This window comes from Heliconius melpomene, chromosome 4, assembly GCF_056956725.1.
Source record: "Heliconius melpomene rosina isolate 202511_hmr_F chromosome 4, ASM5695672v1, whole genome shotgun sequence".
In the NCBI taxonomy this organism is placed as follows: domain Eukaryota; kingdom Metazoa; phylum Arthropoda; class Insecta; order Lepidoptera; family Nymphalidae; genus Heliconius; species Heliconius melpomene.
In genome coordinates this window covers 771252-786107 of record NC_140392.1, presented here as the reverse complement: position 1 = coordinate 786107, position 14856 = coordinate 771252, and the positions used below count along the sequence as shown (strand labels likewise).

General features: G+C 40.0%; 1 protein-coding gene across 2 annotated transcripts in view; it reads left to right on the top strand.

The window, feature by feature from the left end:
* The window catches only part of LOC146539330 (fibrillin-1-like), a 48882-nt gene that overhangs the window by 28111 nt on the left and 5915 nt on the right, over positions 1-14856 (top strand). Inside the window, exons 17-40 of one of the 2 annotated variants that reach the window (XM_085208089.1) lie at positions 509-623; positions 1804-1911; positions 2134-2303; positions 2779-2911; positions 2989-3147; positions 3408-3736; positions 4378-4528; positions 4809-4961; positions 5142-5322; positions 5648-5840; positions 6138-6311; positions 6670-6976; positions 7239-7355; positions 7633-7779; positions 8258-8374; positions 8579-8682; positions 9056-9308; positions 9719-10043; positions 10413-10646; positions 11050-11219; positions 12162-12363; positions 12681-12800; positions 13362-13519; positions 14076-14639. In XM_085208089.1, the coding sequence (XP_085064215.1) occupies positions 509-623; positions 1804-1911; positions 2134-2303; positions 2779-2911; positions 2989-3147; positions 3408-3736; positions 4378-4528; positions 4809-4961; positions 5142-5322; positions 5648-5840; positions 6138-6311; positions 6670-6976; positions 7239-7355; positions 7633-7779; positions 8258-8374; positions 8579-8682; positions 9056-9308; positions 9719-10043; positions 10413-10646; positions 11050-11219; positions 12162-12363; positions 12681-12800; positions 13362-13519; positions 14076-14639 (4684 nt within the window). Of the gene's footprint in view, positions 1-508; positions 702-1803; positions 1912-2133; positions 2304-2778; positions 2912-2988; positions 3148-3407; positions 3737-4377; positions 4529-4808; positions 4962-5141; positions 5323-5647; positions 5841-6137; positions 6312-6669; positions 6977-7238; positions 7356-7632; positions 7780-8257; positions 8375-8578; positions 8683-9055; positions 9309-9718; positions 10044-10412; positions 10647-11049; positions 11220-12161; positions 12364-12680; positions 12801-13361; positions 13520-14075; positions 14640-14856 lie in introns of both variants that reach the window. The other variant, XM_085208088.1, reaches the window with a different exon arrangement.

The window sequence follows — 14856 nt, the reverse complement described above, 5'->3', positions numbered from 1 at the left end:
TAGACAGAGGGAACCTAATGTAAATACATTCCGTTCCCATTAAGACACTTCTGTTTCCCATTTCTTTCGAATTCTGGAGGCATTGCGTGTTGAGTCCTTAACGTTGCGCTTCTCCCTTTACTTAAAAAAATAAACAGCTTCGCGCTATATTCCGCACACAGCAGAGTAGACAGAGGAAACGTACTGTTAAATCACACCGTTCTCCGCTTTCCGCCTTTCTTACCTTGTTAACGGAGGAAGGAAAATGAAAATATTAAATCGTTTCTTCAAGTAGGAACCTACATCTTGTCGCGTCTACAGTCGCACGCTTGTGCTCCTGTGCAATGACTGGCCTATGTATGTTAAAATTTAATAACGCCTCTATATGTTCAAATTTAATAATATGTCAAAAATCTTTATTGCGTTATGTGTGTGGGGAACGGTGCGTTTTAACACTCCGTTCCCTCTGCCTACTCTGCTTTATGCGGGATACAGTCCTAAGTGACTAAAGCATGTCTACGTTTTCCAGTACTGCGCGGGTGGGCAGTGCCGCAACACGCCGGGTAGCTTCGCGTGCGTGTGCCCGGCAGGCACCCGCCTCGACGCCGCCGAGCACGTGTGCCGCGACGTGGATGAGTGCGCCGGTGAGCCCCCTTACCACGCCGACGACGCGTACCAACGCGGCGACATCCCGCCCGGGCCCCCCGGGTGGGTCCCCTCAGGTTACCCACCGCTATCGACCACCGCCTGGCCTTCGACCGCTTTAACCTACTCTTATTTTATAGTCTAATTATACTTAATCTCTACATTTATTTCAGACTAGTTAAGTTTTAACGAAATCCATTCGGGAGTTTTTGCGTGAGATTGTAACAAACATCCATACATCCTCACAAAATTTCACATTTATAATATTAATTATTAATAAACAGGGCAGCAATTATGCATAATTATTCATAATAATTTAATTTATATATTGAAAATAGGGATGATATAGATATATGAGAAAAAATTTTGAAAATATCCTTTTGTCATAGGTGATACCTAAATATATACTTGTTTAAATACATATGTGCCTGTGACATTTTTTAAATTATAAAAATAGTCATTTAACATACCACGCAATCGATACCATTGCACTGCTTGCGGCATAATCATTATAATCAAAATTAATATTAGCAGTTAATTAAAAAAAAAATCTCTAAGTTAAATTTGAAAATGATCTGCCATAATAAAAAATATGTAAACATTCCATTTCTATAAATAAATGTTTAAATTAAGAAATTGGAGTATTACAACCAAGATAAACAAATATTATCTTCAAAAAGCCAAAAGAAATTAGTGCTAAGAAACACTATTGTTCAGTTTTGTATTTCATCACTAGACCCAGAAGATGAAAATAATTTAAATATAATATTTGTATTGCCCAAAGTGTGTATTAATCTCAAAACGATCGTATTACCCACAACCATTTAATTATTGCGCATTATCTATACATACTATATACTTTATTATGTGGTTTGTACTTTTTATTAGTTATGCAAACTACAGAATGCTCTTCCCTTGAAGATCGGATGCGGTTGCGATTCTCACTGTATCCGCCCTCATATTGTAGATATCCATGGTCTAAAGTACTTTTCATCAGGTGGCCCTTTGGTTTATTTTCCCTTTTTTGGCATTTTGCAAAACATTTATGAAGTAGATTTGACTGTGAATGACTATATAGACGTTCTTAAGTGTCCTTATAAGATATACATATATTATCGTAATAGCCAGTATATACAGTACTGTATGTGTATATGTATGTATATATGAGTGTATGTACAGAACAAGCCAACCCGTGCGACAACGGTCGTTGCATCAACACCCACGGCAGCTACGAGTGTGAATGTGAACATGGTTTTGTGTTAGATGCCACCGCACAGCATTGTTTAGGTTAGTTGATGTTTATTTATTTTTTCCTTTTTTGTATGTATTAATTTAGATTTAGGTTCTAAATTTTTCGCTTTAAGTCAATTAAAATGAGTAATGGCTTATATTTTGAATATAAATTCTCTAAGTGTACTGGCAATATGCATTTTGACTGCAACACTATTAATGAATTGAATCGATTTTCTGACATAAATAATAACATAATGTTAACATCCGTACGTACAGACAACCGGCGCGGTTCTTGCTGGCGTCGCGTGGTGGACGGCGCGTGCGAGGCGGCGGCGCCAGCCACGCTGCTGCGCCAGGAGTGCTGCTGCAGCGTGGGCCTCGCCTGGGGCTCTCCCTGTGAGCCCTGTGAGCCCGAGCACTGCCCTTGCCCTAAGGGGTCTGCTAAGGTGCGCCTACGTTACTATATATTACTATATATGTGTAAATAATTTTGTACAAAAGTATGGATGAAATGTATAAGAAGAGGGTAGTTAGGGTAGGGTAGTCGAATCGAACTAACGTAAAAGGTGGAAGGTATGTATAACTAATATTATATTCTGTCTTCAAATTATGTGAAGCTCGGAGCATTGCCTGGAACTTGCGATTACAGGTGTAGGCTTCAAGGATCTCTTTATCCAGGCTCAATATCAATTGGAAACATTTGATTTGATACGTTTTGGTGTCGTTATTTAAATCGTTGGGGACTTAATAATCTGTACAAGGCTTGACACTTTAGCTTTGTGTAGAAACGTCTCCTCGTTGTGCGTTCTCTGCCGCATATATATATCATTGGGATGGGAGATAAAATTTACACAAAAATTAATTAAAACATTTTTATGTTATTTATGCATTATAATAATACTTATTTCGTGGTTTGTTCAGTTGGATGGTGCAACATGTCGCGATGTGGATGAGTGTATGCTAGATCCCGAGTTGTGTATCGGTGGACAGTGCGTCAACACCGACGGCTCGTATAGGTGCGACTGTCCGCCCGGACTAACCCTGGATCCTACTGGTATGTTTTATAACATGTATATTAAGTGTTATTGATAAAATATTGAAAATAAGCATTTGTTGTTTTCGTGTCCACAGGTAACCGCTGCATGGACACGCGGCGCGAGCAGTGCTTCGCGGAGTACGCGGGTGGGCGCTGCTCGGGTGCGCTGGCCGCTGTGCGCCGAGCCGTATGCTGCTGCTCCGCGCTTGGCCGCGCCTGGGGCGACGCGCGCTGCGAGCCCTGTCCCAAGAGAGGTACGAGCATACATTGCTGATCGGCTCAGTTACTTTAAATCTTATATTGCGGAGTTATAAAGACGGCAGACAACATTTTTTATGTTTTTTTAGTGTGAATATCATCACTTTGAAAGATTTGATGAGAATACGAATATAATTTGAGAATACAATTTTAAAATTTTACTACATTTGTGCACGCGGATGTCTGATAAATATGTCATAAAAATAAGATATATAATAAAAATATAATGACTAATATAAAACTAACCTCCTAACAGGAACAGATGCATATCGCAACTTGTGCATCGCGGACGCAACGGGCCCTACAACCTGGGAACGACCCGGCATTGAGGGCGGCAACCGTACCGACATCTGGGGCGGCGGTGGCAATATGGGCGGTGGCTTAGGCGAATGGGACGTAGATTCACATTCACTATGGGGTAACGATACGGGCTTGGGTGTACTGCCTGGCGTGGGCGGCCCCACTTTAGTGCCAGGACAAATGGAGGTCAACGAATGCGCCGCGTTCCCGGGATTGTGTGGGCCTGGAAGGTGCAAGAATATGTTGGGGACGTTCACTTGTGAATGTTTCCCGGGGTATGAAAAGGTTGGTAATTTTAATTGTTTTTGTTTGTTATTGAAAAATAATTGATTGTAAGTTGCAAGTAGATTTGGTGAAAACTAGCAGCTTTGTATTTTTTTATCTCGTTTACTTTTTAAGCGAAAATATTTTTCATAGATAAATTTGAAGAATCCCAGTAATAAAATATATTTCTGTTTTAAATGAACTATGTAATTAATTTGTTATTTTAAAGTCTTTACTAAGTGTCGTGTCACCATTATAAATGTGTTTTTGATATTATATGTAACATATATCTTTACATTATTTGCCATCTGCCAAAAGCTTAGACCAACTAATATGCTACAAAATTATAATTGTATGTAATTTAATACCCATTATATAAAATACTAACTTTCCCGGCAGACGTGTTTTCTTAGAAATAAAATGTCAAAAAAATATACTTGAATTTAATATTGTTACGTAATTTAGCTACTAATATCTTCTACCTTAGATTTCTGTACACACCAATTTTAGTGCTATGTTCGTTTGTGTTTTCAAACATCATAGGAAACTACTGAAACGTTTTTATCTATATACAAAGACCAGTCGTTTAGGAGAAATTCTGTGACAAACATACATGAAAAATAATTATATATATAAGATGAACTAAATACAATTTTGTACAGGACTCTAAAAACCACACATGCGTGGACGTGAACGAGTGTGAGATAGTGGACGACGTGTGCGGCGCGGGCGAGTGCCGCAATACGGAGGGCAGCTTCACTTGCAGGTGTAACGCCGGATACACTAACGACGACCTGTCCAAAGTTTGTGTTGGTTAGTTTCGATATTTATAGCTTAATAGTGGAAGATTCGAAGAAATGCCTTTATACTGCAAACGCAATTGTTGTGGATCCCATTCCCACTCGGGGAGATGAAATATTTAATATTTTAATTTCCTCGCTCTGGTAACGTGGCACCTCGAGAATTCAACAGTGAGAGGAGAACGGTATATTTACACTAGGTTACCAGGTTCCCTTAGTCTACCTTACCGTATGCAAGATACAGCGTGAAGCTAAAATTTACGAGTTTCTTAACAAATGTTGTCGCTTTCCAGACGTGAACGAATGCACAGAGAATCCGTCGCTGTGCCGCGGCGGGCGCTGCGTCAACACACCGGGCTCCTTCCGCTGTGAGTGCGCACCCGGCATGGAGCTTGCGCCCGACCGCCTTTCCTGCAAGGACGTTGACGAGTGCTCCATTACCTCGGGTACGTAGACACTTACATATGTACGTACGTACATGAATGTTTAAGCATACAATTGCTTCAGAGATTTCGCGCACTTTTTCGTCTGAAGTGACTGTAAGAGACATGCATCTTTAAAATCACCTTGCAGAGAACCTTGAACATCTATTTTTATAAATAAATATTTACTAAATAAATTCTCAGGCATATGCAGCAACGGCGCCTGCGAGAACCTAATGGGCACGTACCAGTGCGTGTGCGACGAGGGCTACGCGCAATCCACCGTCAAGTCGCACTGCGAAGACATCGACGAGTGCACGGACGACCCCACGCGCTGTCAGCACGACTGTGTAAATACACCGGGCTCTTACCATTGTACTTGCAAGTGAGTCGTTTGTCTATGTATTATTTGGAGATGCGTAAACTGAAAGAATCTCGGAGAATTGAATAATGGGTTACGTTTAGATGATTCATATTATGTTATAAAACATATAGTCTCTAGCCACCCTTGATAATTTTTCAATTTAAAGCATATAATGCTTCTGACTGAGATCCCAGAGCCCTCAGGCCTAGCTATCGCACTATCCAAACTCGAATGGGAAGCAAATCCACAACCGTTGCCTTTACAGTCAGAAAATGTGCCGCTGCTGTGTTCTTATAATATATAATATAATTTGAAACGATCAATATTTAATAGTATATATTCCCAGGGACGGCTGGCACCTCCGCGCCGACGGGCGCACATGCCGCGACATCGACGAGTGCGCGAGCGGCGCACGCGTTTGCGGCGGTGGCGCGTGCCGCAACACGCCAGGCGCCTACCTCTGCACCTGCGGGGAGGGGCTGCTGCCCTCGCCCGACGACAGCAAACCCACTTGTTTGGATATTGATGAGTGTTCTGATGTTAGTATTGCGTCATTTTACTTGCTGATTTATTTACTTACTTTATGTATGTTGGATATCCATAAACATACAAAAGCTTTAACGTTTCGGAGCTAATAAATATGTACTTGTGGATATTGGGGATTCGTGCCATGGCCTGATGATACTAAACTCGCTTACTTGGATATTGATGATTGTTCTGATGTTAATGTTACTTATATGCTAATATATACTATAAGCAATAATAAGGTATTATAAATATAAATATTTTATTATTATAAATATAAATAGATCATAATAGTGTTTTTCTCTTGACAGATTCCAGACCTCTGTGGTGCGGGCGAGTGTCGTAACACAATAGGAAGTTTCGTATGTCGTTGTTCGGACGGATACAGTGTAAAGCCGGAACAAGGCCCTGCGTGTACTGACGACGATGAATGTGAACTTGGTACCTGTGACTGTCATCCCGCTGCCGATTGTATTAATTTACCTGTTAGTTTTTAAAATTTTATTTATACATTTTAGTATTTTCTAATTTAGTAACTAGATTACTTTGTTAAACAGGTTGATGGTATTTTGAGGTTAGAATATCCATGTCCGTTTTGCTGATTACGGAAGATATTTAAAAAATAATAACAAGGATTTTAGTAGCGTCGTATTAGTCTCAAAATCTTAAAGTCTCAAGATTTTTCCCAAATAGCATGTTACGCAGGGAAAAACTACCCCGTTGCTTAGTTTCCGTCCATTCTTTACGAAACATTGTATATTAAGCGGCGAAACTCGCCACGCTGTCTACCAAAAAGAGAAACAAAAATATTTTTGGTAAAACATAATTTAATAATCTATTCAGGGTTCGTTTCAATGCCGATGCCGCGACGGCTGGCGCGGCGACGGTGCCGAATGCGAAGACATCGACGAGTGTCTCACAAACAACGGCGGCTGTCACCCGCGTGCTGCCTGCCGCAACACCGACGGCTCCTACGTCTGCCTCTGCGAGACCGGCTACAAGGGGGATGGATATGCTTGTGTTGATATCGACGAGTGTGCCAACGATCCCACTTTGTGTGAGAACGGGCATTGTAGTAACACCCCGGGTGGGTACGAGTGTGACTGTGATGTCGGCTTTACTAAGGCGGCTGATGGGAAGTCTTGTTTGGGTAAGCATTATTATTGATATAAGTTTTATTATAATGGATTTTGAAATTATTTAAATTATGTGTTTTGAAAGTTATAAAAATTTATTAATTGTAATTTCTATTACAAAAAATAATTATGATTAAAATACAATTGTTATCACACTTTGAGTAGTACACAATATTTAATATTACAACAGTGAAGTACACAAAAAAAAAAACCTAAAATAAATGTATATCTACAACATATAATTAAATAAGTAAAACGAAATATTCTTCTTTGCAGACATGGACGAGTGCGCGACGTTCGACAACGTGTGCGTGTTCGGGCGCTGCGTCAACACCTACGGAATGTTCAAGTGCATCTGCGACAAGGGGTACCAGTCCGACAGCGTGGACGACTGTGAGTATTGTGCACTTATGTATTATTTCAGTAATGTATTTTATTGATTTCGTTAAGTTGTCCCGATTGAAAGGAGCGATTCAGTAAGTGTACTATTAAAAAGTATTCTTATGCGAATCTGATTAGAAAAAGTGTCTAATTAGAAAATGTGTCTTTAAACTGTCACTGCTTATCCCACATAATATGACAATTTTTTAATACTAATTTTGCTCTTAAATTATTAATTTGTAAGTGTATACATTGACAAATAATTTCTATTTTTATGTTCTACGCGCAGTGATGCCGGGCTTCAACTGCACGGACGTGGACGAATGCAAGTCGCCGCAGTCGTGCCAGTACGGCACGTGCGTCAACACGCAGGGCTCCTACATCTGCCGCTGTCCCCCCAACTACGAGCTGGTCTCCGATGGAACTGCTTGCTATGGTATGGTTGATATTATAATTGATTTATTTTGTATTATATTTTTTATGTTGTTGAGGTTTTTCCTCATTGTACATTTAGTGATTTGGTTGTAGGTGAAAATGTTTTATCTTTTCCTGCTTTTATAATACGAGGCATAGCGTTAGATCTCGCCAGTAGATACGCAATGTTCCACAGTTAGACTAAAGGAGTCCGAGAAAAGTCTGCGTACTCTAATGTTTACGAGACGCATAAACCAAATAATCTTCGATTAAAAAAAACTGAACTAAAGCAAAATAACCCCTTTAATTGCAATGCAAACTAGAAAGTTGGTATGAATACGTTATATTGTAAACAGTCACCTTATTGCATTATTTTCTTACGTTACATAAGATAGACAGGGAAATCTAATTTTAAAAATTAAAATATACTTAATTACTGAATAAAGCATTTATTTATTATAAGCATTATTTAATTAAGGAAGTAATATTTTTTCTGACAGATTCTAGAAAGGCTCGCTGCTACAGCAAAGTGGATCTGCGATCGGGAACTGAACAGTGTCGCGATAGTGATGAGTTATCTGAGGATGGCACTATGGCGGCTTGTTGTTGTTCTGTCGGTTCGTATTCTTCTCTACTTCATCTCTATTTATTATGGTTTAACCGTCAAAAATTAAATATATTGAAACTAAAATTTGAGATACTAATTAGCATTAATATACTATTAATAATAGACTGTTTATTTTTCATTTTCTATAACGGATTTCAGTGTGAGTTTTTAATTTTAGACGACTAGATTATTATAATAACGTTTATCTTGGTAGGTGCTGCTTGGGGTAACTACTGCGACCTCTGTCCCGAACCCGGCTCAGAAGCGTACAGACAGTTATGTCCCGGTGGACCCGGGTATCAACCTGTATTGGAACCCGTGAGTATTATTAAACATTTTGTCGAGTTGCTTAACAGGATGTCTGTTATACGTTATGTTATATACAACATAAATATTCCTTATTTCTATATATAATAGTTTAGCTAAATAAATATATATATTTCCCTGTGTAACTCGTTAGGGATAAAGTGTGATGCCAAAAATAAAGGTACACAAGAACCATGGTAGAGAACAGGTCTTATTTCGTTAAGAATTGTAGTTTTTATGTCACAAATTAAACTAATATAAAAAAATAATATAATAATTAGATGTGAATTTAAAAAGATTATTTAGTGTTAAAATGGAAGTTTCTTTTATAAAGAATATATTTGTTACGACACACTGTATACCAATATGTTTATATCATTCGTAGCCATCGTACGTGGTGACGCTCGCGGACATCGACGAGTGCGCCCAACACGCGGCGCTATGCGCGCACGGTACGTGCACTAACACGTTCGGCTCGTTCGTGTGCACGTGCGGTGCCGGCTGGGCACTCGCGGGCGAGCGCTGCGAGGACGTGGACGAGTGCGCGCACGACGTGTGCGGGCCCGGCGTGTGCCGCAACCTGCCCGGCTCCTACGTGTGTCTGTGCCCAGAGGGGTACGTCGCGATGCCCAACGGAAGTGAGTGTATATAGCCCCAGTGTGACCGTTAGTGCTTTACAGCATAGGCCCCTGTTAGTAGTTAAAGTGGAATGCTGTTTTAGTAGGTATAAGAAGATTGCCCACATCTGCCAGTCCATGAGTCCCACATATCGCACTCAAGTCCCTATTTAATCGGTTTTCGGTTTAAAGAGTTTCACGATATTCTTTATAATAGCCCTTTTTCTAATATTAGTGAACAATTTATTATATAAGTGATCTACACTTCTGTATATATTATTATTATTATTATAGCATAAGATATCCAGCTTAAAAGATAAATAATTTGGTAAAAAAACAAGATGATCATTCATGTAAATTTTTTTATTATTATAATTACCAAATTACCAAGTAAATAAATAAAAGTAAAAAAAAGTACCATACTGTTACAGAGGAATGCGTGGACGTCCGCCAAAGACAGTGTTACATGGAATGGGATGAGGAGTTGGAGCAGTGTGCCGCGGCAGTGGGTGTCCCCCAGACCAAGTACCTGTGCTGCTGCTCTGTGGGCCGCGCCTGGGGAGCACCCTGTGAAGCCTGCCCTGATAAAGGATCTTCGGAACATATCGCCCTATGTGGAGAGAAACCCGGGGAGTATATCAACCCTATGACCAACGAGACGAAGCCCATTGATGAGTGTGATATCATGCCGCAGCTGTGCAAGCCTGGTACTTGTCATGATACGCCTACCGGGTTCCAGTGCGGTTGTGATCATGGGTGAGTATTTTTTTTTAGATAATTTAAAAATTGTGTTATTTTAGATTATTTAAAAATCGATTTTAATTAAATATATAAATAAAGGTGATGGGAGTAGTATGTCACATTTCGAATTAGAAAAATGAAAGTTTGCACAACTGTACTTTTAGCAATTCTAAATTAAACTGCAGGTTAAATTGGGCAGGATAGACTTGTCACCATGGCTAAGCATCATGCATCGCACACATCTTAATTTTTACCCTTTATCCTTCACATAACATTGTATGCTTACAAATGAATATTTTAAATAATATTTCTTATTGTGAAATCCGGTATTCCATCAATCATTCATCCGTTCAAACATCAATACATAAAATAATTATGCAATAGGTACGAGCACGATAACACATCCCACCTGTGCCGCGATATCGACGAGTGCTCGTGGCGGCCGGCCGTGTGCCGCGGCCTGGCGCAGTGCGTTAACACACCCGGCGGCTACGAGTGTCGCTGCCCGCCGGGCTACCGCCTTGCCGCCGCCGCCAACGAGTGCGAGGATGTGGACGAGTGCGCTGACCACCGTCTCTGCGAACATGGCGAGTGTCGCAACACTGTAGGCTCCTACAGGTGAGTACACTCAGCACACACACATCTAACCGGTGGCGTCACATTGACTAGTGTACTATACTGTCGGGTCGTTTTAATTTATTTGCAGAAATGATGTGGTGATTGACATCGAGTATTATTAGTTTTACTTTTCGCTTAGTTGTTATTGTTAGTTACTTTTATACTCAGGTCATATAAAACGCCAATACTTTTGAGTAACGGCGTTTCAGACACTTTTTTTAAACAATATCAGTACATCCATTTTTTACATTGTTAACAGAACAGAACAGACATTATGCACGGTCTACATACTTTCGAAATTCTATTTCTTGTGTAAAATTTTAAATAAAAAAAATACAGTTTTTGCATTTAAATTACAACACCTTTAGAATAAAAAAATAACTAAAACAAACACAAAAAATAGATGCGAGTGCAAGCCCGGCTACACTCTCCGCGACGGCGCGTGCCGTGACGTGGACGAGTGTTCGCGGCCGCGCCCGTTGTGCCGGAACGGCACCTGCGAAAACGTGCCCGGCTCATACGTGTGCCACTGCGACGAGGGGTTCAAGCCTGGCGCAAATAATGATTGTATTGGTGAGATTGTTTGTTTTTGTATTTGTACGATTTGTATGTTTGTATAATGGTACATTGCTACATTTGTACATTGGGCAACATATTATATGTATATTCTAACAATAAATAAAAAATACACAACAATTGACAACTGCTTAACTATAATTTATGATGATAAAATATAAAGATGATGTAATTAAATTCTTATAGTATTGTTTATCATTTTAAAATAAAATATTTTTCTTTATACATTAGATATACCCACCTAAAACACATAATCTAAGAAAATCTCAGTATGATATTGTTATTTCGAATCTAAAAGACAGAAGTGCTCCACAGGCTCGAGTCAAGACTTTAATTTGTTAAACAGTTTATGTGGGGATTTCAATCCAATTGAGTAGGATTAGGATTGAATAGAAAAAATTAAGATACAGACCAATTACAATATTTTTTTCTGCAAGGACGAGAAACTTTTAAAACAATTCACCTTAATTTATGATTATATTTTTATTTATTTATTCTCCAGCACTTTAAAGATTACATCTTAATGCGTTTCAAATGATGATGAGTAACAGTTAAACACTTGTTGTAGGGAACTTCTGGATAGCGGTCAATACACACTACTTATGTTGGTACTTACTACTTACTATGTATGACATCTATCGGTAGCTGGCTAAAAAAATTTGGTCTGTCTAGAACTAACGTAGTTATTTTCCAGAACGTACTTAGAAGACTACGAGTAGAATCATTTTAAATTTGGTTACGTAGGGCGAGGAGCTCGGAGAGTTAGTTAAAGTGAGCATCAATGCACACTTACAGGGCCCCTCTCAAGTCTACAATTGGGTCGCACGTACCAGGCACTGATCGGAGTTCCTGACTCTAAAAGGTCGGGCAGCCGATGGTGAATGAAATGCTGAGTAATTTTTTCTCAGTAGTTATATTTAATAATGTTGTAATTTGCAGACGTGAATGAGTGCCGCGAGGGCGGCATGGTGTGCCGCAACGGGCGCTGCCGCAATACGGCGGGCTCGTTCCGCTGCGAGTGCTCAGGCGGGTACGCTTTGGACGCGGACGCGCGTAACTGTCGTGACGTCGACGAGTGCGTGGAACTGCCGGCGCCGTGCGGTCATGAGGGGGACCCCGTCTGTACCAACACCAACGGCGGGTATGTAGACACGTGTCCCTACACTCAGGTGCAAGTTGGTACACGCTGGACGCGCGCATCTGCAGCCTGACAGCATTTCACTATCTTTTATCTCTTTTACCTTCTATCTCATTAATGTTTAATAGTTTTTTCTTTATCTGTATTATTTTCTTCTATACATATATATTTTTTATGAAATATTCGAATAATTTGATGTATGCTAATTTACAATGATCTATGATATTTTTTGATATTTTATATATATAAATTAACTTTATATAATAAGGTAATAAATGACAAAAAGTTCTATTTAAATGGACTTTAATTATTATAACCAGGTACGAGTGCGCGTGCGGTCCAGGCTGGCGACTCGTGGGGCGTCGTTGCGTGGACCGCGACGAGTGCAAGGAGCTGCAATACGTGTGCGCCGGAGGAGAATGCCACAATTTTAATGGAGGGTAAATTATACATATTTTTTTTTTGCCTTTACATAAATATTCTGTTCTTCAACTATATACTGCACCGCATATATTAGAGTATATAGAGGGTAATCAGCAATATCTTGTTTTACTCGAGTAGGGAGTGGGGGACTTAAAGCTGCGTTTTGCCTTGATGTAAACAGAGCGAGGAAAATTAAAATATTTAATATATCTCCTCCTCTAGTGGGAATTGTACCCACAAGCGTGCAACTGTAAAAGCTGTTGCGTTTACAGATGCACGCCTTTACCCCTGTGTCACTGCTGGCCTCAAAATAATAATAAAATTAATGAATTAAATTAATAATAAAAATTAAGAATATATTCATAATATAACTTTATCTTCTTCCTCCTGGCAGACGGACACAGACAGATCCTGGCAACATACGCCGGGCAACATACGAATCCCGGTGTATGTTGCCAGGGTCTGCCTTCCTGTTCAACCTACTTCACTTTGCACGATCTGTAACATACACATAAAACAGAAATGAAATATGCATGATATTAAAAAAAAATTAAGATAATATTTTTCTCGTACTTCAGTTATCGTTGTGATTGCCCCTCGGGTTGGAGGTTTGATGAAGCGGCTGCGGTGTGTGTCGACGAACGAAAGGAACTTTGCTACGACGAGTGGGACGCGGGCCGGTGTCATAAAGCGAGGCCTCTACAGCTTAGCAGATCCGAGTGTTGCTGCTCTGAAGGTAATTAATTTACATTTTTTGATGTAATTGTGATTATTTATTAATAATGTTATTTAGAATAGAAATTATAGATGATTTTATATATTGAACAAAGGTTTTATAAGATTCCTTCTCAATATTTATTGTACTAAATGTATGAATATAATAAATATTTATATTTCAATTATATGATTGTAACAATCGTATAAAGTTTCTGACTCGATATGAGATAAATGTAAAAAGGACCCGCTTTGAAATTTTGTGTAGACTTACAACAACTTAACATATGTTTTTGTACTTGAACACTCCCGCTCACACTTCCACACTGCCACGCGAATTCGATAACAACTTTAAAGTACATTGTGACGTTAAGTCTGCACTACTTTGCATATGATACAAAGTAAAACGAGAACGTATGCATAATGAATAAAAAAAAATGAATATAATGCAATCATAAGAATAAACAGACACGAATCAACATCGCGCATGTGTTTATTTCTACAATCCTTATAAACTCTTTGACGTATTACACATATAATTATAACATAGTTATATAGTTCGTGACATTGCATTCCAGGTGCAGCGTGGGGCCGCTACTGCTCGCACTGCCCGTCCCCGTCGTCCGCGGAGTTCCTACGCGTGTGTCAGGGCGGCATGGGGCGCCCCAACCTTACGCAGGATCTGGACGAGTGTCGGGTGCGCCCCTCCCTGTGCCGCGGTGGACGCTGCGTCAACACCGACGGCTCCTACCGCTGCGAGTGTCCCCCCGGATACGTGTTGGACCCGACCGGGGACGCCTGTGTAGATGCGGACGAGTGCGCGGCCGATCCGCGATTGTGCGGGAACGGAACCTGTACCAATACACCTGGAGGCTATGAGTGTAGATGCAATGCTGGTTTTACACAAGGACCGGAGCAAACCTGTGTGGATATAGATGAGTGTACGGAGGGACGGGCCATGTGTTCCTTCAGATGTCACAACACGCCAGGGTCGTTCCGTTGCACGTGCCCGTTCGGCTATCGGCTGGCGCCCGATGGTATTCACTGTCGCGATGTGGATGAGTGTGCGGATACAGCGCACCCGGTGTGTCGGCACGCTTGTGAAAATGTTGTTGGTTCATACGTCTGCAAATGCCCTGAAGGTAACATATTGATTCTGTACTATTTGTCAATTTATCAATGAATAACTATCATACTATTATTCTTTCTATTCTACGGACTTTTATTAGCAATGTTTTTGTGTGTTGTTTAATAGCTTTATACATTTTATTAATTATTGTACAGACTTAACAATATTAATTTCCTTATTAATAATCCAAGTCTTTATCTTAAAAATATTAGTTCACAATTAACTTATCG